Source organism: Octopus bimaculoides, chromosome 3, assembly GCF_046866305.1.
Source record: "Octopus bimaculoides isolate indiv1 chromosome 3, ASM4686630v1, whole genome shotgun sequence".
Taxonomy (NCBI): domain Eukaryota; kingdom Metazoa; phylum Mollusca; class Cephalopoda; order Octopoda; family Octopodidae; genus Octopus; species Octopus bimaculoides.
The window spans coordinates 95,780,191-95,802,255 of record NC_142930.1 but is presented as its reverse complement, the minus strand read 5'-3'; the positions used below and the strand labels follow the sequence as shown (position 1 = coordinate 95,802,255).

Below are 22,065 nucleotides of genomic sequence, written 5' to 3'. Positions count from 1 at the left end.
TGAGATGTCAAACTTTTGAAGTTTTTCCGAACATTTGGTTGTCTGCAAAAACTGTTACAAGGACAGCAGTGTATTACAAAATAAAATATTTTTGTTAGTATTACGTGGTATTTAACATTTGTTTTTTTTTTTGTTGAATCACTGAATAATATTATCAAACAGGTTGAAGGTTTAAATTAGATCAGTTACTTTGCTTTGAATCGTTTCTCTGTTATACAAATGAATAATGTTAAGACACATCACTTGAAGTTTTAGTATAGCCACTGCACTCATCACTTAGGAAAGCTAAAGTTAATTAACCCTTTAGTGAGATGTGATGTCGACCCAAAATTTCAAATGGTCGTAGTCCTTGTGGCTTTTTACATATACAATATATGAATTAATTATAGTTAAAATAACTAAAAGCCACAAAATGTACCTCCACCATTTCTTCCCAGGTCAACCAACTGGGTAATATGCCCAATATTGGTCAGATTTATCAACCCTACCCATATATTTGTTATCTATATATATAAAAATGAGAATGTGTGTCTGTCTGTCTGTCTGTCTGTGTGAATCCCTAAAACTCGAGAACTACACAACCAATTTCATTCAAATTTTACAGATGCCTTACTTAGGGTTCCAGTTGTGTTTTAGTCAAAAAACATTTTAACTTCTTGCAGAGTTCGAGCCCACAGCAACATAATATCTCCTCCACTATTTAAGTATTACGTGTCAAAAGTGAAACAAAAACACTCATGTCAAATACTTTCACTTTAAAAATGAAACTATTCTACTAACTGAAACAATCACATTTCGATACTGTAATGACAGATACTTTCAGAGAGAGAGAGAAAGAGAGATGTATATGTATACACATAGATGTATATGTACACGTTATTCCACTAACTGAAACAATCACATTTCGATACTGTAATGACAGATACTTTCAGAGAGAGAGAGAGAAAGAGATGTATATGTACACGTATATGCATAGATATATATATATATATATATATATATAGATATAGATCTATATGCATACATGTATATGTATACACATGTGTAGATGTATATATATATATATAGATGTACATGTAATATGTACACATATATACATATATATACATGCATACAGATATCTATACATATATACACCCATCACACACAAACACATGTACACAAACACACACATTAGTAATTTGTTTTCTTATCCAAAACTACGTCAAAAGTACTGAACGGATCTTTATGAAATTTGGAAATTATATTCTATGTATAACGGCCATAACTCCCATGAAAATTCATATATTTTTGATGTTGATGAAATTTTAACCCGAACATAACAGATGAGCATTATTTGTAATTCAACGGTACAACGGTGTAAGACTACCCTTTCAGATATACTTACATTGTGATTTCTGCAATGTGGTGCATAAATTGTCAAGTAAATGAGACGCATCTTAGCCTCCACTGATTCACTTGCAAAGTGTTGAGTAAAATTATTTCGTTGCAGACCTCCTTTGGGTCTTTTTATTATCACTACGACACACATAGTCCCCAGTTGGTAACATTGATTTCAAGGCCCTCCTAGATGAGAGACTGGCATTCCACTTAATGTCTTTGTTCCATGCTGGCATGGATTGGAGAGTTATTAATGTAGAAATATGGTATCATAGCTACTAACAGTTGAGGGTTGCGTAGTCTAGACGGCGTTTTTAGATTTCATTATTCTCTTTAACCCGGGCAAAGCCGGGTATTTCTGCTAGTAATAAATATTCACTAGGGATTTCCCTCCAGCACCAACACCAGGTTGTTCATTAATAAACAGAAATAAAATCTGTCTTTTGTCTTTAAAAGCAGTAGCTAATAAATTTTCCTTTTGCATTTGTAAAATGTTCCCTCTTTTTTTAAATAAACCTTTACAGTTGCCCATAACAGTACTGCACTTGTAAGTACTTACATGGGCAAGATTTTCTGCCAAAGCTTTCCTTTTTTGTGACCTCGTTCCCAAGAAGGACAGCGTCTGCTACCCAGGCTACATCAATCTCTGGCGGAATTCCTTCTACACTGATTCTTATTGCTCTTAGTCCTCGGTAAGTGGGCAGAAGCACCGCCTGCTCACTCTTGATGGATGTCACTGCTTGTTTCCTTGCTGTTGCTGCGTCCTTGAACCTCACCTCCACTAATTCAAACATTGAACCTCTTGCAAGGTACACAATATCACTCCATATTGGTCTTGGAGCCTTTTCCACCTGGTCCATAGTCATAATGTCAGTTTTTCCTTTACTTATCAAAAAGGTTCGGTACATTATTGTCCTTTCCTTAATGTTATTACATGTCTCTTGGGGGAGGGACACAGCTTCACCTCAAAACCATCATGACTTAATAAATCTTTATACCTTCCAAATTTTCTGATACCCATTTCCTTCTGGCATTTTGCCACGTCGGTAAAATTCCTCTTCTCCTTCTTCTATTGATCGTCCATCTTCCGGACTGCCTCTAATAATTCCTCTTCCAATGACGATATGTCTGAGAAGCTATAGTCTTCTACAGACATATTTTTACTAAGCTATCTCCCCTCTCATGAGAAGAGAAAGCACAAACAAACAAACTGCTGCAAAGCAGTACAACACATTCAAATACTATAGAAAAAAACACCAGTACAAAAAGCAAAGTATAAAATATACAAATGTTGAAAAAACCTTGTGGTTTAAACAATTTCACAATATTTATACTTGAATAAAGGCAGGAAAGGCTTCATCTCGCATTATCTCAAAGCTACGAGAATTCAATAACGTGATTTGTTTATTTTTTTAGTGATTTTGTTGAGCAGTCGGATATGGCCGGATTTGGCCAGTTTGAATACTAAAGGATTAAACATCTGCTCACTTTGGTTCTTTAGCTTTTTACTAGTTTAAACTTGGCAATTTTGCGACAAGTTTTTGTTTTCTCATTTTGTTGTCTCATTTAGGGAGGGGAATATACCTAAATTATTTTTTACTGTCAATAATGAAATGGGTAAAGTTTGGTGAAGAAGGAGCTTGTACATGATTTCTTGGACTGTTAGAAATAGAAGTCAAAAGCATTATAAAATCACACTACTCCCCACCTCTTTTGTCTCTAATGAATAGGATAACCATATCGGAGAACATTAATTTAAGATAAACTTTCTGAAAAGATGAGATGGTCTTTGTCAGATTGCCTTTAACATTTAAACCAGCCATATCCAGCCAAAATATTCAATCCGCTTTATGTTGAGACTGGGCAAATCTGGCCCCTCACACCTATCCTACAATGTTATTCTAAAAATAAACTGCCATGTCATCAGAATCTTGAAGCTACAAGATGATGCATGATTAATTCAAAACAATCTGAATGCGAAGGGTTAAGCATAAATATAGGTCTATTTATCTTGGCTCCACCTGGTGTTAAAAAACAAATAACCAAAGTAATTATTTTTAACCTTAGTTTTTGTTTGACATCTCATTGATGTTTGATTATAAAGTGTTCCACTAATTACCTTCTAATAGGGCAATACTAAAATCAGTGTTATTTCCTCACCCTTCCACAAGTACTTTATGGCAGAAACAGTAAAGTGTTGGATGAAATATTTAGTTTCATCTTGCCATATTCTGAGTTCAAATTTTACTAGTACTGACTTTGTTGTTTATCCATCTGTCATAAGTAAAATAAAAATTACTTCTATTCATGGACTTGGACTGTGAGTCTACCACTTATATCCCTTTTCTGGCCAATGTACGAAATCATATAATAAATAAACAAACCAACAACAAAGTTTTATTTGTCTTGCTAGAAACAGGATAGGCACGTTGAATAATGTAGTTTTTAAACACACTGTCTGGAAAAAAGAACACAGGATGGTCACAACTGGAATACATTTATTGTTGCTGCTATTTATGGAATAGGGAAATTCTGGTATATAATTGTCACCATGAGACACAGCTGACTGAGTTTTAATTGTGTCTAGTCTATCAAATGAAGAGTTAATGTTTTGTATAAAATAAGCACTTCTGTGCTGTGTCCTTGACTCAAATCTTCCTGGTTCACCTAACTGTAAATAGGTAATGAGTATACTGTTTGAGTATTTTGCTAGCTTGCAGTGCTAAGTTCAACCTGCGAGTGAAATTTCCAACAGACTGGAGTTCTTCTGTATAGAACACTAGTCTTTCATACATAGCATTTGCAGTTGCTCAAGTACCTATTCTCAATGGGCAACTGAACAGAGATATACAGATGTTATAAGTACTCTGCTAAGTGAAAAAATATAATGCCTACAATCTGTGAACTGATGATCCATCATTATCATAACCACTTAGTAATACAAAAATATGAATTATATAAGTTTGTAAATAGGAAAACATTCTTATTGATTAGACCCGTTCTTAATGTAGAATTGGATGTGATGTGACTTGATACCATGTATTATAGTTTACTAATTGTTTTAGGTGTGTATATAGTCACTAGCAGACACGGACACCCTCTCTACTCTTCCACTCTTGTCCCAGCAGAACATTCAGGATGTAGCAGCTGGAGAGAGATTGTGTGTGTGTGTTGCACCACCACTGGCTGGTATTTGTTTTTAGCTAAGTAGACTGGAATAACATGAATAAAGTGCCTTGCTCAAGGAGACAATGAGTCACCCAGTTCAGGAATTGAAGCCACAACCTTATGATCATGATCCCTACACTTGACCACAAGTCTTTCTAGATAAAGCAAAATTAGCTTAAAAGGTAGACTGGGCATTAAAGACCTGTTAATGTATCTCTCTATGAGAAACAATTATATTGGTTGGGACATATGATACAAAGGGACAATATTGCTATGTGCAACAGGGCTGTGCTGCTAATTTAAAAGAACCCCATGAAAGGGAAGAAAGTGGTCAAGTGAATTCTATCTCCCATAGGATGCTAGGCCCTGGGGATAAGATAACGATTGTAACACTAGTGATTATGCTTCGTGGCAGGCCTACTCAACCCATACCTTCATGATTAAACGGAATATTTAAAATGATAATTTAAGTGCATTTGTTTTATAGCTGGAATCCTACATAAAGCAATACTTGTTCAATATCAAAGTCAGTTATACAAATTCTTCATTGTTAAAAGAATAAACCTATTAGTTACTTCATTTTTTTTTTTTTTTTTTTTTTTGCAAATTTAAACATTTTGTTGTCTTATTAAGCCCTGATTGTGCAAATGTTTTATTGAAGGCATTCTGGCTGTAACCACTTTGATTATTTGCAAATTGCATTACCTGATATGTTTTTCCTTCATTTTAAAACAGTAAGATTTTGATTGAAAGATATTTGGATGCTTTTCCTTGCAGTTTAAGCAACTGCATAGAGGCTTAGTTGTTTTTTTTCCACTTGGTACCTTCCTTATCACTAACCATTCTTCTGTGAAAGAGAATGAAAATTTGTTTATCAGGGAGGCTTATGGAAGCAGAGATAATCTCTTTATCAAAGGGGGACAGCATATTGGTCAATAGTCCAGCTTAAGAATAAAATTTGAACTGTTCTGTGTTGTATGTGTGACAGTGGAGTAATGTCCAGTATATTAATATTATGTTTATGTTTATCTCTTTAACAGTTAAAGCAGGAGGCATGAGAATTGTCCAGCATAAACGACCAACAGATTCTAAGGTATCAGATACGCAACTCACTGCTGAAGAGCTGGAGCAGTATGGTGTTAGGTAAGATGATCATCATCATCATCACCATCATCAGAATTATTAGCACACTGGGCAAAATGCGTAGCTGCATTTTGTCCGTCTTCATGTTCTGAGTTCAAATTCCGCCGAGGTCAACTTTGCCTTCCATCCTTTCGGGGGTCGATGAAATAAGTATCAGTTACACAGTGGGGTCGATATAATCAACTGACACCCCTCCCCCAAAATTTCACGCCTTGTGCCTATAGTAGAAACAATTATTATTATTATTATTATTATTATTATATAAGGTAGCAAGCTGGCAGGATCATTTGCATGCTGAGCAAAATGCTTAGCAGTCTTTCGTCTGTCTATGTTTTTAGTTCAAATTCTATCAAGGTTGATTTTGCCTTTCATCCTTTCTGGGTCAATAAAATAAGTACCAGTTGAGTGCTGGTGGGGGTCAGTGTAATCGATTTACCCTCTCCACCAAAATTTCAGGCTTTGTGCCTGTATTATTAATCATTATTAAGAGAGTAATGGATACTTAGAATCATTAATGTTGGACAAAATGCTTTGTATTTAATTTCATACTGAAGTTCAAATCTTATGTCTACATTGTTCTTCATCCTTCTGGAGTCAGTGAAAATGCAGTATTGGAAGTGATTTAAGTAACTGATCCCTTTCTCCAAATTGTGTCTATGTTAGAATCAATTATTATTAGATGGATGTTAGAATTAGTAGAGTGATGAGCAAAATATATTGTGGTAATACTTAACTATTGTATTTTCTAGCATACAAGTCAATGTACATAACATAAACATATAGTGTAAACATTCAAACATCATCACTGTCTTTCCAAATCTTACTACATTTCCCATAAAATTTTTGTTCCTTCAAAGTTGTCTTGGTGTCTAAGTTGCCTTACCTCTTTTGGCTGTAAGCTTTGGTTTGAAAAAGTTGACTTGTATACAGGAAAATACAATATATTCTTTTCCTTTCTTGGTCTAGTTACTGCCAAGGTCAACTTTCACCTGTTAATCAATTCAGGAGAATAGGTTAGCAGTGGTATACATCATTGTAAGGGTTATATATATATACATCATGTGGTTATTTGTCTAGTGTTACCAAAAGTAAGCCAACTGCTGCTCTATTTAATTTTTTTTCCTTTTCTTTTCTTCAGTCCCAAATCTGACAAGAAAAATCAAACACTAATTGTATCGGGTGCAGTGATAAAGGTATTGGTTTTTGTTGTTTTTTTCTTCTTTGCCATCCTTTTTCCATGTTAACTTCGTCTATTTCATGTACTGTAAGTGCTAATAAATGATTTTTGCAATGATATTGTTTCTATCACGATTAATCCATTAACATTTAGACCAGCCATAGCTGGCCAAAAAATATTCTACCTGTTTGTGTGTTGAAATTGGCCAGATCCAGCCTCTCACACATACCCTACAATATCATTGTAACAATAAAAAAAAACATTGAAATCTTGAAGCTACAAGATAGTGCCAATGAGTAATCCGAATGCTAAAGTGTTAAAGGTATGTATACTAATTAGGACAATACGCTGAATTCAATTCAGTCACCTATGGTATAACTCCTTCATCATCATCATTATTTAATGTCCTCCTTCCATGCTGGCATGGGTTGGACAGTTTGACAGGAGCTGGCCAGGTGGGAGCCTGTGCTATGCTCCTGAGTGTGCTTTGACATGGTTTTTACAGCTGGATGCCCTTCCTAACACCAACCACTCAGTAGAGTGGGCTGAATGCTTTTTACATGGCATTCACACAGGTGAGGTTATTTTTGGTATGGTTCTTACAGCTGGATGCCTTTCCAAATGTCAACCACTTTACAGTGTGGACTGGGTGCTTTTTAAGTGACACCTGCACTGGCTGGGTCCCCAAGTGACTTTACAAGACAAACATGGTGACCCCCACCAGTGGAGGTGCCAATTACAAAGCACCTAGTCAACTTCAATCTATATAATTTTGTGGTTATTTTTCCTTTTGATCCTAATTTTTAATTTTCTATTTTTTAAAATCTGTTTAGGGTGATCGTGACTTTCCTGAAGTTACCAAGACATTCCATGATAAACCTCTACCTATACATGAGAAACGTCCTATGCAAACACAGTATCCGATTCAACAGCCAAGAAAGTAGAGGACTGTGAACAGATTTGTAACGAGAAGAATCAGTCTTCAGTGCTTCCTCTGTGTGCCTCCATCCACTAAAATCTATTGATATAATCCCCCAAAATACATATCTACAGTTTATCATATTTGATTTCATTATTATTCTTTTACTTCCTCTTCTTTGAATTCATTATAGTTTTCTCTTATAAATTTTTGGCCTTGTGCCCAAGTTAGAAATTGTTTGATTATTCTATATACTCTGAATTGAAATCCTGCCAGAGCCAACTTTACTTTTCTTCTGAATTCAAGAAAATAAGGACCAGTCAAGTATTGTGATCTATGCAATTGACTACACCCTTCCCTTAATGTGCTAAATTAGAAATTGTTACCAGCACAATCGAGGGTAATAGGTTGACAGGGTTGGTAGAGCATTGAACAAAATACTTTGCAGTATTTATGTTCTGAGTTCAAATCCTGCTGAGGCCAAACTTTGCCTTTCGTCCTTCCAGAGTTGATAATATAAAGTACCAGTCAAGTACTGTGGTTGATGATATCAACTTATCACTTCCCCTTCAAAATTGCTGGCTTTGTACCTAAATCAGAAACCATCATTAGAGTGGTAGATTGGCAGAATCATGAGACCATCAGGCAAAATGCCTTGTGGTATTTGTTCCAGCTCTTTACATTCTGAGTTCAAATCTTGCCAATGTCAACTTTACCTTTCATTCCTGTAGGTTGACAAAATAAAGTACCAGCTAGGTACTCGGGTTGAGGGTAATAACTAATGCCTCCCCTCCCCCAACTTCAAAATAGCTGGCTTTGTACCTAAATAAGAAATAATTATTATTGTTAATGTTCTTGAGAAGAAATTAATAAAAAATTCAAATTCACTTTTAATAATCCTTTTATGTGCAGTGAGGGACATTGTTTTTTGGTTTCTATTCATTATTCTTTTGAAAAATTTCATTTTCATATACTTCAGTGTCTTTTATCTTTCTAAAATTATTTGGTAACAAAGATCAAACTGAGTGGGGTAGAAACGGTCCAGTGCTGGAACTAAATGCTTTGTGCTATTTAGTTACGTCCCTTTACATGTGTGACCAGTTCAAATTTGCAAGAGGCAAGTTTTCTTTTTGATACGATGAGGGTCAATAAAATAAGCACCAATAGAAGCAAAGAATAAGGTGAGGGGTCAGTTCAATTGATTTCACTTCCCTACGAATTTGTATCCATGTGCCAGTGTAAGAAATCATTACTACACATGCATTTTATTAATAGTTGGCAGCTCTTCTATTGTCATAAACACCAGCCAGGTCTTCTTCAGATAGCATTTCAATGAAGAAAGTATCTTAACAGAAGTCAGCTCTACTAATAACATATGTGTGTGTATATGTACATATACATACATACACACATTGAGTGCTCTTTATTCATGATGTCACATACTGACATAAGTTTGTATGTTGTACCATGTATACATGTAAACAGTATAATAGATTTCCATGTGACTTTTACCTCACAGCATAAAGTTTATTCAATTGCATCAACTTTTTGATGTTACTGTTTGCTGGCACAGACTATCACTAGTTTCCTCAGTTTCTATTGTTTCACACACACACACGTTTATTTTCCTTCAAAGAAAAACAACATTGCAATAATTATATCCATGATACAACTGTAAAATTAAATCAAAATAATATTAGAGGTTAAAGTGTACCAAACATTAAAAGAACAGGAGCAAACTTTATTGAGAATTTACAGTTTTCCTAATGACATATTGAATTACTATTATTTTTCAATTTTGGTTTTATTTTTCAATGGAAATGATTTTTTTCTAGGTAATTTAGTAAATATTTGTGAAGATTAAAGAAGATAAATTACTTGTTGGTTAATTTTATTACATATAAACAAATACAGTCCCTATCCCCAAGGAGGCAAATTAGACATTTTTTTTTCTCCTCTGGAACCAAGGAATTTCATTCTTTTCCCCTTTTTCGTTTTGTTCTTTGTTGAAAGCTATTTTCATGAGTTTTTAACTTGTGGTTTTGCTATACCTTTGTAATCTAAAGAAAAGATTGTTAATTTTTTTTCGAATGGCTCATGATTATTTTCAAATTGCCATTTTAAAAATTGGAAAATTTTGTAAAAATAAAGAATATTTGAAAAATGTCTTTTTTTTTTTGTTTTTGTTAATACAAAACAGATAAGATTTTTTTTCTGTAACAATTAGAGCCAATGATTAAGAAATAATAATTTATCAACTTATTTATTATATTGTTTTACATCTATTCTTCTCGACATGGCAGGTTAAGAAGTGTGCTTTTCAATTATATGTTTACAGATTCAATTCTACTTCATTACATTTTAAGTTTCTTGGGTCAATCCAAACTTGTGAGTGTGATTCTCAAGATAGAATGTGTGTGGAAAGCTTGTCTCGACTGTACCTGATTCTGGATAGTAGACTTAATCTGTTTAACACCACCACCTGGAATTTAAGCAACTTTGTTGCCAGTATTTTGACCAGGTTCTTAGTTTGAGGATGACTTACTATCTCAACGTGCTATGTTCTCCTGTAACTATCCATGAAACATGTTTTTTGGGGTGGGAGGCATCTCCACACATACTTAGAGGTTGTAAGGTTGAGTGTTAGAATTAAGTCAATAAACAAATGTTATGTGAGTGATTGCATCCTGATATACAGCAGCTTAAACCCTGCTCTGCAATACCTCTGAAATATGGCAACTTCCCATCTCAGTTACTATGTAAATCTCACCTTTTGGGATCAAATATTCTCAGATCTTGCCGAATAGTTTCTTACCAAGTCTGAGTTAACCGTCACCTACTTGTAGATCTGTTTTACTTAATACCCACACCATTCTGTATTACATGCTGGTATGGGTTGGACAGTTTGACAGGATCAAGCTAGCTAGAGGATTGCATCGAGTTCTAATTGTGTTGGTAAAGATTTTAAAGCAGGGCCTCTCGAAGTAAAAGGCAGATTGTGTGATGCCTGTGTGCAAACAGCCATGCTACACAGCAGTGAAACATGGGCTGTGACTGCTGAGAACATGTGTAGGCTCGTTAGAAATGAAGTTAGTATCCTTCACTATATGTGTAATGTCTGTGTGCATGCACAACAGCGTGTTTTGGGTGAAAAGTTGGGCATAAGCGGCATCAGATGTGATGTGCAAGAGAGATGACTGCACTGATATGGTCATATGTGTATACATGAGGACAGCTGTGTGAAGAAGTACCGATCTCTGACTGTGGAGAGAACCTGTGGAAGAGGTAGACTCATGGAGACGAGGTGAAGAAGTTTGATCGTCAAATGTTTGGCAATGACAAGCGACTGAGACCATTGGCAATATGCTGTGCTTGAGAAGACCCATCAAACCAAGTGAAATCATAGTTGTGGCCGATGCCAGTGTCATAACTGGCATGTAAAAAGCACCCTTCAAATGTTGAGCAATATGCCGTGCTTGAGAAGACCCATCGGTCAATTGAAATCATACTTGTGGCTGATGCCAGTGTCACATAACTAGTATGTAAAAAACACTGTTAGAACGTTGGGCATCATGGAGGCAGTGACAAGTGACTGAGACCTTTGGCAATATACCGCGCTTGAGAGAACCTATCAAGCCAAGTGAGATTGTGGCTGTGGCTGATACCAGCGTTACGTAACTGGTATGTAAAAAGCACCTACTACACTCTTGGAGTGGATGGTGTTAGGAAGGGCATCCAGCTGTAGAAATGCCAAATTAGATTGGAATCTAGTGCAGCTTACCAGTTTTCAGTCAAACCATCCAACCGATGCTAGCATGGAAAACAGACATTAAATGATGATGATGATGTATATAAGTAGCAGATTGAAGTAAGGCTTATGAGCCATGTACCACATTATTCAATAATTATTAAATAGAATCCTGCACCGAAGAAAAAAAAAATTAAACTCTCAATACCCAGCCATAGAATTGCCAAAATGTGACTTAAAATGTCTTCGTTCAATCACCACACATCTAATTAATGGCCAATTACAAGCGGTATGTGAAATATATTCCATTTCCAATCCTGCATATCCTAGTGATAATTGTAGAAAACTAATTTATGATTTACAGGACCAGCACAAAGTCCAACTGTGCTCTAACTGAATTTTAGATGCATGGAGAGTTGCTGTTTTGCAAAAACTCTTTATGTCAACAGTGGATAAAAGACATAAGACTGATGATGCCTTGTTATGACAGCAAATGAGTAAGGAAAACTATAAAACAATAAAATCAAGACCATGTTTGTCAGTAAGGGGTTATTAGTTTCGCAGTTTGATAAAAAATCATAAACATTTTCATATTCTGTTCCGTGATGGATCCTGAAATACAGCAGCTTAAACCCTGCTCTGTGACACCTCTGAAATATGGCAACTTTCCATCTGTTGATACTATGTAAATCTCACCTTTTGGGGTTAGATATTCTCAGATTTAGCTAAATAATATCTTAGCAAATATTAGAGATAACCATCACCATTATTCTCACCTGCAAAAATCTTTGATATGCACATCTTATTCCAGAATTTGGGTGAGGCACATATTAGAGTTGAAAATTCTGGAAACATACATTGTTTGTAGAGTTATGTATCAAAATAGGAAGGTGGAGAAATTTTTTGGAATTATTTATTTGGGATAAACATGTAAGAAATTTCCTGCTGGAATTTCTTCAGACAGAGAAATAATGTAGCACTTTTGTTTTCTATTAGCAAATGAAATGTATAATGGAGAATAGATAATACCAAAACCATTTTTCAACATGGGACTCTTATAGTAAAGTTGATTGAATGCTATATACATCTCATTATCCAGATACATTTTGACATGTGAATCTGATAAAAATAAATTTTTGCCATTCAATCATGTATTGTTATAGTGAATGCCAGTAAAACTGATCCTTATGTGAAAAGAAAAACTAATTACTATGCCAAAGGAAAAGATTTGTATAATAGCTGTCTATGATATTGTTATAAATGTAGTTATTGAGTCATGATTGCTCTCTTTTTCTGACTTGTGTAAATACTATTTTTAATGTTTTTTTTGTTTTATATAAGGTGTCTTGAAAATGATGAATAACTGGTAAAATACATTAGGTAAACTGTATCAAAGTTTATATAAGCCATATGATGCAGGTTCGCATTACTAAATGAATTGAGCTAATAAAGGAACTGTTATGTAAGTGCTCTGTCTGCGAAAAATAACAGTCAAATCGCCATCAAATCACTCGTTACCGTCTTTAAAAGTTTTTTAAAAAATTGACACCTCAGATAATGTGGTCTCAGAAAAAGATGAGATAGTCTAGGTTGGAATGCTTTTGATCGTAGGGCTACTCGAACAAGGCTAAACTGAAATCGTCAACAATTAAACAGATTTCGATCTAATGAAGGAGCTTCTAGTCGGTCGTTCGACATTTCTTCCAGATGACACCTTAATGTTTTAGAAAATAAAACACAATGGATATAACCGTAGTAAGATTATCTGAAAAACAAAAGGTCAAGCAGCTGGAATGCTTTTTGATCATAGTTCCCTTTGATAAAGAGATGACTGGAGTCTAAACAACAACCACATGCATTGTTAATAAGCCTATTGTATAATTTACCTCCCTTGGATGTGGGAACTATTTGAGTTATCTCCTTTGCTGTAGATCTATCATTCAACTCTTGAAATGGGATTTACCTTTTTATTTGCCTTAGGCTGGACAATATGGAAACATTTCTATAAATGTTTTATATGATTTATATCTTTAAAAATGATCTCGTCTACGTTTATACCTTTACAGATATGTATATTTAATGTAGTCGTTGGTTGTGACCGGTCAGGAAGTTAATATTCGTTTCACGTCTCTTATTGCTCCTAGCAATATAGATGACTCATAAGAGCTGTTAGCTGGAGGCACATAACCTCCGGCCAGCAGGTTTGATGAGTCGCCTGTACTACTAAGAGTAATAACAGACGTGGTAACTTTCTGACCGGCCATAACTAACGACTACATTAAATATTACTCCTCAAAAAAATTTTCGTGGGCCTTTTTTTTTTTTTCTTTTGACTTATGCACAACTAACCAATTATATATATATTCCAAAATTTTTGAGGAAAAAAAAAATTAAATCCTTGTATTTTAAATATAACTACCACCACTACAAAAGCAAAAAAAAAAACCCACCATGCTATCACTAAAATAAATTTTCTTTTCGTTACTTTTAGTCATTTTATTGTAAAAATTTTTAAGGCTTCCCCCATCATTTTGAAGTGCGTGGTAAAAAATCAAATGGAAAAATCTTAGCGAAAATGTAGAAAATCCTACGTATGTGGGACAGCTATGCCGAAACTCCACTGCCATCTTTTTTAAATTTTATTTTCCTTTGTGAGATTTGAATTATCCTGTACCACAAAATATACGAACTTGTCCACATTTATGAATTTCACTAAAATTATCCGGCAAACATAAAAACATGGTCATTTATGTTGTAGAGAGTTGTTCCCCTTGAAAATGTTCAATTGTTATTGCAGTTTGCTGTTCAGCCCCTGTGCACTCTAATTCATCAAATCTATTTGATCATTCCGTTGCTTATATCTGTATTTATGTCAGTGATTACTAGTTAGGATGTTGGACGTACAATCATAAGGTAGTGGGTTCGGTTCCTACACTGGACGGTACATTGTGTTCGTGACAAATCATTTCATTTCACATTGCTCCAGTCTACTCTGTTAAAAATGAGTACCAGCAACGGCTGGGGGTTAAATTCCGTCATGGCGACGTGGGTGGGTGACGTTACTCTTGGTCACTTCTAGCTATGGAAGCCGAAAAAGAACTCCGGTTCAATGAGCTTGTAGGTTCGTGACACACCTAAGACTACGTTTCTAAGACAAATGTCTGATTTTGAGGAAAACATAACTGCCGTTTCTAGTTGATCAATATACCACCCAGATGCTTCTTCGACGACTCGTTATTAAATGAATTAGTTTACACGCTGTTTAAATTTTATTTCAGCACTATATACCGACATGATTCATTCAAATTATTTTATTTAATCAATTAGTCCAGCTAAACTTTGAAAATACTAACACTGCTTAATTCCACTTGATAGAGAACAAACAGCACAAATTAACGATTACTACAGTATGAGTTATGATTAAATATGCCCTGGGTTATATCTGTATATATTCAGTTTCATTGTGAATTTAAACCAGTAGGAAGGATGCTTTTCAGTAGCATGGGATGAGGATCTGACCCAGACATGGGCAACCCTTTTTTGAGAGGCAGGCCACACAAGACACAGACCACCATCAGACAAGTCAGACTACTTAAAAATTCAGGGCAATTTTCCATTTAGGCATGCCATTCAGAAAGTCCTATGGCTGATCAAATTAATTTAGCTGTCTTTATGCTGATGCTTACTCACTTCTCTCTCCCAAGATTTCAAGAGAAAGTGGATCTATTTTAAAACGGGGCCACATTTTTCATTAATGTTTTACGTAGTGTTTTTGGTACGGAAAGACTTTCAAACTTCGTTTACTTATCTATTTTGTGTTATAGAACAGAAAAATATTTTTGTATTCGAATTTATTTCATGTAAAAAATTGTCTTATTTCGATAATTTCAACCAATCACTGACAAGTATTCAGTTGTTTACATTTACTCCTTTGGCTGATTAAGCGATGTAATGCATATTTAATCTCCATACCTTCGTCTTATTTGCTTTTTTCATTTTAAATTTGCTTTAACCCTAACCCTAACCCTAGGGTTAGGGTTAATTGTTTCAGAATCGTTTGTTTATGTAGTCGGCACTTAATGTATATCGGCTGAATGGACGTCAGTGATTGGTTGAAATTACAGAAATACGACAACTTTAACATGGAATAACTTATGGATTTCTTTTTTTTTTAAGAAGACTAAGAGAAAAAGATGTTTTATATGACACATTCTACCAGTGTTCCAAGTTTCAAAGTGTTTCGTTAATGAAAAATGTGGCCCCCGTTTTAAAAAAGATCCGAGAAAGTCATGGAAATTTTTTTTGTTTTTCTCAAATTTGGCAAGGTTGGAAGAATACTACCATAGATGACCTGCTTTTTTCCCCCCTCATAACCTCCAAGACTTGTGGGAGGTAGGAGGAAGTTATCCCCAAACCAGAGACTTGATTTGAACAGTGAACTTCTCAACAGAATTAACTTTTCAAAAAGTTACCCAAAGATCAAGTATTGGTGTTAAACTGGGAAACAAATTAAGTTTACCACCCAAAAGCTTCGAAACACAAAGACCCAGAAAAAATTCTGCCAGCTATCTCATCCAATGTTCTCACAATACAATACCTGTTAATTCACTGCCCTGAACTAATGCATTGTTTTATGTACCATGAAAGGATGAAAGACTGAGCTAATCTCCGTAGAGTTTGAACTCAGAATGCAGAGAGCCAGAACAAATTCTAGGAGGCATCTCATCTAATGTACTAACAATACTTGTCAATCCACTGCCCTGGACTGGTACTTTTTCTCCGCTTCAAAAATACAAATCTTAATCTCTCTTTTAAACAAACCCAAAGGAGGCCCATCCTCTATGTGGTTGTTGAGTATGCTAGAAATAGCAGAAATCACATGAGACTCAAAAGGAATTTTTTTAACATAATTGTATTTAAATCATCAAAATGTATTAGGAAACAAAATTGAGATGCATGAAATATCTTCTCTTCCTTCTAATGTTTTACACATAACATTCTGATATAATCATAATCAACACAAGTTAAAAGTTATTTATCTTTTTAGCTTTCAGCTTTTGCTGGTTTCAGTCATCAGATTAGTGTTGAGATACTGCCTTGAAGAATTTTAGTCAAAGGAATCAACCCCAGTACTTGTAAGCCTGGTACTTATTCTATCCATCATTTTTGCCAAACCTAGGTTATCGGAATGGTGAAAGACAAATACAGACACTAAGACACACACATATACATATATATATAGGAAAACCATCATGTATGTATGTGTGTGTGTGTCTTTGTGTTTGTTCCCTACCATTGTTTGACAACCAATGTTGGAGTGTTTATGTCCCAGTAACTCAGCAAAAAAGACAAACAGAATAATTACCAGGCTTTAAAAAAATAAAATAGGTACTGGGGTCAATTCATTCAACTAAAAATTCTTCAAAGCAGTGTCTAAGCATGGCTGCAGTCTAATGACTGAAACGAGTAAAAGATATATATATATATATATATATGCATGTATGTGTGTGTGTACACACATGACAGGCTTCTTTCAGTTCCCACCTACCAAATCCACTCACAAGGCTTTGATTGGTCCAAGGCTATACTAGATGTCCAAGGTGTTATGCTGTGGGACTGAACCTAGAACCATGTAGTTGGGAAGCAAACTTCTTACCACACAGCCATGCCTGTTATTTGTAGAAAATTTCATTAACAAATATCCATTTTTCACAAACTGATAGGAAAACAAAGACAGCAGGTTACTCTTCTGTAGTTAGGCCCATTGTCAGATCTGGCACACAGTAATAAGGAAAACGGGCTGTCTTTATTATTGTAGATGTCAATGTTTTTAACAACCAGATGCCCTACCTATAATCAACCATTTTATTTAAGTTCCACTCAGTAAGTGACTGCTAACATACTTTATTGATTCTAGAAGGAAGAAAGAAATTACATCAACCCCAGTGCTTGACTGGTAATTATTTTATTGACCCCGAAAGGATGAAAGGCAAAGTCAACCACAGCAGAATTTGAACTCAGAACGTAAAGACACTAAATGCCACTAAGCATTTTGCCTGGCAAGCTAACGATTCTGCCAGTTTGCCACCTTAATAGCAATAAAGGTCTCAAATTTTAGCACAATGCCTGAAATTCCGGGGGAAGGGAAGGGATTAGTCAATTACATCAACCCCAGTGATTGACTAGTACCTATTTTATTGAACCTGAAAAGATGAAAGGCTAAGTTGACCATGGCCGAATTTGAACTCAGAATGTAAGGGCAGACAAAATGCTGCTAAGCATTTTTGCCCAGCATACTAATGATTCTGCCAACTTACTGCAATAATAATAATAATAATAATAATAATAATGATGATGATGATGATGATGATGATGATGATGATGATGATGATGATGATGATGATGATGATGATGATGATGATGATGATGATGATGATGATGATGATGATGATGATGATGATGATGATGATGATGATGATGATGATGATGACGACGACGACGACGACGACGACGACGACGACGACGACGACGACGACGACGACGACGACGACGACGACGACGACGACGACGACGACGACGACGACGACGACGACGACGACGACGACGACGACGACGACGACGACGACGACGACGACGACGACGACGACGACGACGACGACGACGACGACGACGACGACGACGACGACGACGACGACGACGACGACGACGACGACGACGACGACGACGACGACGACGACGACGACGACGACGACGACGACGACGACGACAACAACAACAACTGCTCTGATGCAGTACCAAGCACTGACTCTCATGACATGTTTTGTCTTGGCATAAAAGATGGGCTACAGTAAATATTCTGTTCAATACCACAGATTTGCTTGTCAGTTGTTTGACTTGGAACACAAGGAAATAAACAGAGAAAAAAACTTGTGGATTTAGCAGTCAATCATGGCGACTGGTTGGAAAAAGGTGCAGACATGGCTGTGTGGTGAAAAGTTGGCTTCCTAACCACATAGTCCCATTGCATACCACCTTGGGTAAGTGTCTTTTACTATAGCCCTGGGACTGACCAAAGCCTTGTGAATGGATTTTGGTAGATGGAAACTGAAGGAAGCCTGTCATATCTATGTATGTGTGCATGTGTCCTCTTGTCGTGACATTACATAATAGTAATAAATGCATGTTATTGTCATGAAACAGTGTCATTCATTTCCACTATTCTATAGAAACGGGCATTCAGCTATAAAAAAAAATCTGCCTCAGATAAACTCCATACAAACATGGAAATGTGCACATTAAAATAACGATGATTATGATGATGATATTGGCTTTGTCTGAAGGAAGGTGTTGTGCTTATAGTTTTTCAAAAGCCCTTCGTGACAGAGAAGATTCACCATTCTGCTTACATTGTAGAAAGTTGTTAACTGTAGTAAAGACACATACAAGAAGGAGGCACCTGGCATTTTTGGAAGAAAGGACAGATTGTAGTTATTAATGCAAGTATGATGGTGGGGTCGGATACAATGTGCGAATAAAAAAAGGACATAACAAAACAATGTGTGTGTGTGTTATAAACAAAAAGCAAATAATAAATAATGGTTTCTAATTTTGGCACAAGGCCAGCAACGTTAAGGTATGGAGTAAATCAATGTAAATAGCTCCAGTATTTGATTAGTCATTTATTTTATCAACTTCTAAAGGATGAAAGGCAAAGTCAACCAAGGCAGAATTTGAACTTGGAAATGCTGCAAATCATTCTGCTCAATGTGCTAACAATTTTGCCAGCTGACTACTTTTCAAATAATAAATAGTAAAATTTAAATGGGTTTCTTTTATGCCTTTTTTTTAGTGTGGCAGGGGTTTTAATTTCAGAAACAAAGAATTGTGAGATAGATTGAATAATGGTAACTGCTTACCAAAAATACTATGAAAAAAAAAAAAAGAAAGAAAGGAAGAAAAGAAAAATCCAGAGTTTTTACATTTGTTTTAATGCAATATTTTTAATAAAAAGATGTGTATTATCAGTCAATTCAGTTATCTATGAAAGACAATTACAATAAATGAATTATTTGTATAAGTTATAGACAACACAAGCAAATTTTTTTAACCAATTTGTTTTGTAATGTTTCAGTAAAAATTAGAAACAGAAAACAGACCCTCCCCCAACCCATTTCCTCCACAAAAAAAAAAAATCTGTATTTGTATAGATTTTTAAAACTTCATATAATGTTTATTATGTTCTCTGTTCCTGTATTTCATGTCTGCAATTGAATTTTCTCTTTCTCCCACCCTTTATTATTTTTTTCATTTTTTGTTTTTTTTTGTTTTTTTTTCAGTATTTTGTTCTTGATGGTCTTTCAACTGAAAATATCAGAGAAATTTCGGAAGTTGAAAAAAAAAAAAAATTATTTATTATTTTGTTTGATTTTGTATTATGGTTGTTTCATTAATACTGTTTACTTCGTATCTAAAATAAAGTTTGTATTTAAAAGTTCCAAAATTCTGAAATTCCTGTTGGCTTTGTTGTATTATGAAGAACTGAGATCACAGACACACAGATGTAATAAATGACTTTTTTTATTATTGCTACTGCTGCTGCTATTGGTAACGATACATTGATGTTGCCTGAAATGTATTATTTGATTAACCATTAATGTCCTGTCTGTTTCTCCTTCTTTTTCTCCATATATATATATATATATATATATATATATATATATATATATATATATAATATATATATACACACACATTATATATACACGTGTGTGTATGCATACATGCACACACACACACATATAAATCAGATTTGTTCATTATTTAACATAGACATTCCACAAAGTCATTATGTTAATGATTTCATTTAACAAGTCAACAAAGCAAGTTTTTGTAAGAGAGAGAGGGTGGGATTTTAATCAACTGATTTGACACAAATATATTACTGGTATCTATTGACTCCACAGAATATAGTTTAATGCCTAAGTCAGATAAAGAAAACGTAGTGCTTTCCCATGATATCAGCATTGCCCCACCCCCACCCAAAACAAGTAGATGGAGGTAAAGAAAAAAGAGGGGTACACTCCACTTAACAGGCTTCTGCATAGTTTCCACCACCTCAATTTCACTCACAAGACATGAGTCAACTGCTAATGGAGAAAACATTTGCTGAATGTGCCATGCAGGATGCAACCCAGAACCACAGGATTGTGAAATGAACTTTGTAACTACATGAACAAATGCATGAGTCTAGCCTTCTGGGATTTGAAATCATAATGTAGAGTTTGGAAATTTATATTGTTTGCTTTACTATTTTTTTGCCAATGTATTGCTTTCAATCTTAGTGATTACATTATTAGTTTTAAACTTGGGCACAAGGCCAGCAATTTCAGGGAGGGGGTAAGTTGATTACATCAACCCCAAGTACTCAACTGTTACTTTATCAATTCCCCAAAGGACAGAAGGTAAAATCAACTTCCATGGAAATTAAACTCAGCATGCTAACAATTCTGCCAGCTTGCTACCTTATTGATTACATTATTGATGTAAAATAACAAAAACTGTCAATGGAGCAAAGAATGAACTGCTATGGAGATGCAGTTTATCGGTTTACCTGAATGAATCTATTTTACTTCATTTATGCAACAAATTTCTTTGAGGGTTAGCTATGAATGCTACAATATCCTACTTTCTATCCCATAACAATAGAGAAAACTTGTGTCTAAACATTAAAGGGAAAACAATACTAATGACATAAAACAAACAAAAACCTTTTAAAAATTGTCTTTGTAAATAGCTCTTTTTATATTATCTAATTCTTTATTGCCCACAAGGGGCTAAACATAGAGGGGACAAACAAGGACAGACAAAGGGACTAAGTCAATTACATTGACCCCAGTGCGTAACTGGTACTTATTTAATCGACCCCGAAAGGATGAAAGGCAAAGTCGACCTTGGCAGAATTTGAACTCAGAACATAGTGACAGACGAAATATCACTAAGCATTTCACCTGGTATGCTAACGATTCTGCCAGCTCGCCGCCTTTTTTTTTTTTTTTAAATGCATGTATGTATGTATCTTATTTCTTTACTGCCCACAAGGGGCTAAACATAGAGGGGACAAACAGGAGATTTAGTCGATTACATCGACCCCAGTGCGTAACTGGTACTAAATTTATCGACCCTGAAAGGATGAAAGGTAAAGTCGACCCCAGCGGAATTTGAACTCAGAATGTAGCGGCAGACGAAATACCGCTAAGCATTTCGCCCGGCGTGCTAACGTTTCTGCCAGCTCACCGCTCTTTTTATATTATTAATTAATACATTTATGTGTATATGTGTATGTGTGTGTGAGTGTGCATGCATGTGTGTGCATGTGCACACATGTCTCTGTGTGTGAAGTTCAATGAAATTATGAAAAGTTTCTTTGGAAAATTGGGGAATTCAGAACCCCATAATGTGTATATGGTACTTTTTTTTACTTCTTGTTATTCTATAAAATTCCTCCACTAAAATTTCATTAACAGTAGCCAC

General features: G+C 35.2%; 1 protein-coding gene across 1 annotated transcript in view; it reads left to right on the top strand.

Annotated features, from left to right (window-relative positions):
- The window catches only part of LOC106870265 (death-associated protein 1), a 40,601-nt gene extending 30,646 nt beyond the window's left edge, over positions 1 to 9,955 (top strand). Inside the window, exons 2-4 of the mRNA XM_014916283.3 lie at positions 5,589 to 5,691; positions 6,830 to 6,884; positions 7,702 to 9,955. Coding sequence (XP_014771769.1) covers positions 5,589 to 5,691; positions 6,830 to 6,884; positions 7,702 to 7,812 — 269 coding nt within the window. The 3' untranslated portion in view covers positions 7,813 to 9,955. The remainder of the gene's footprint in view (positions 1 to 5,588; positions 5,692 to 6,829; positions 6,885 to 7,701) is intronic.
- The last annotated feature ends 12,110 nt before the right edge of the window (positions 9,956 to 22,065 follow it).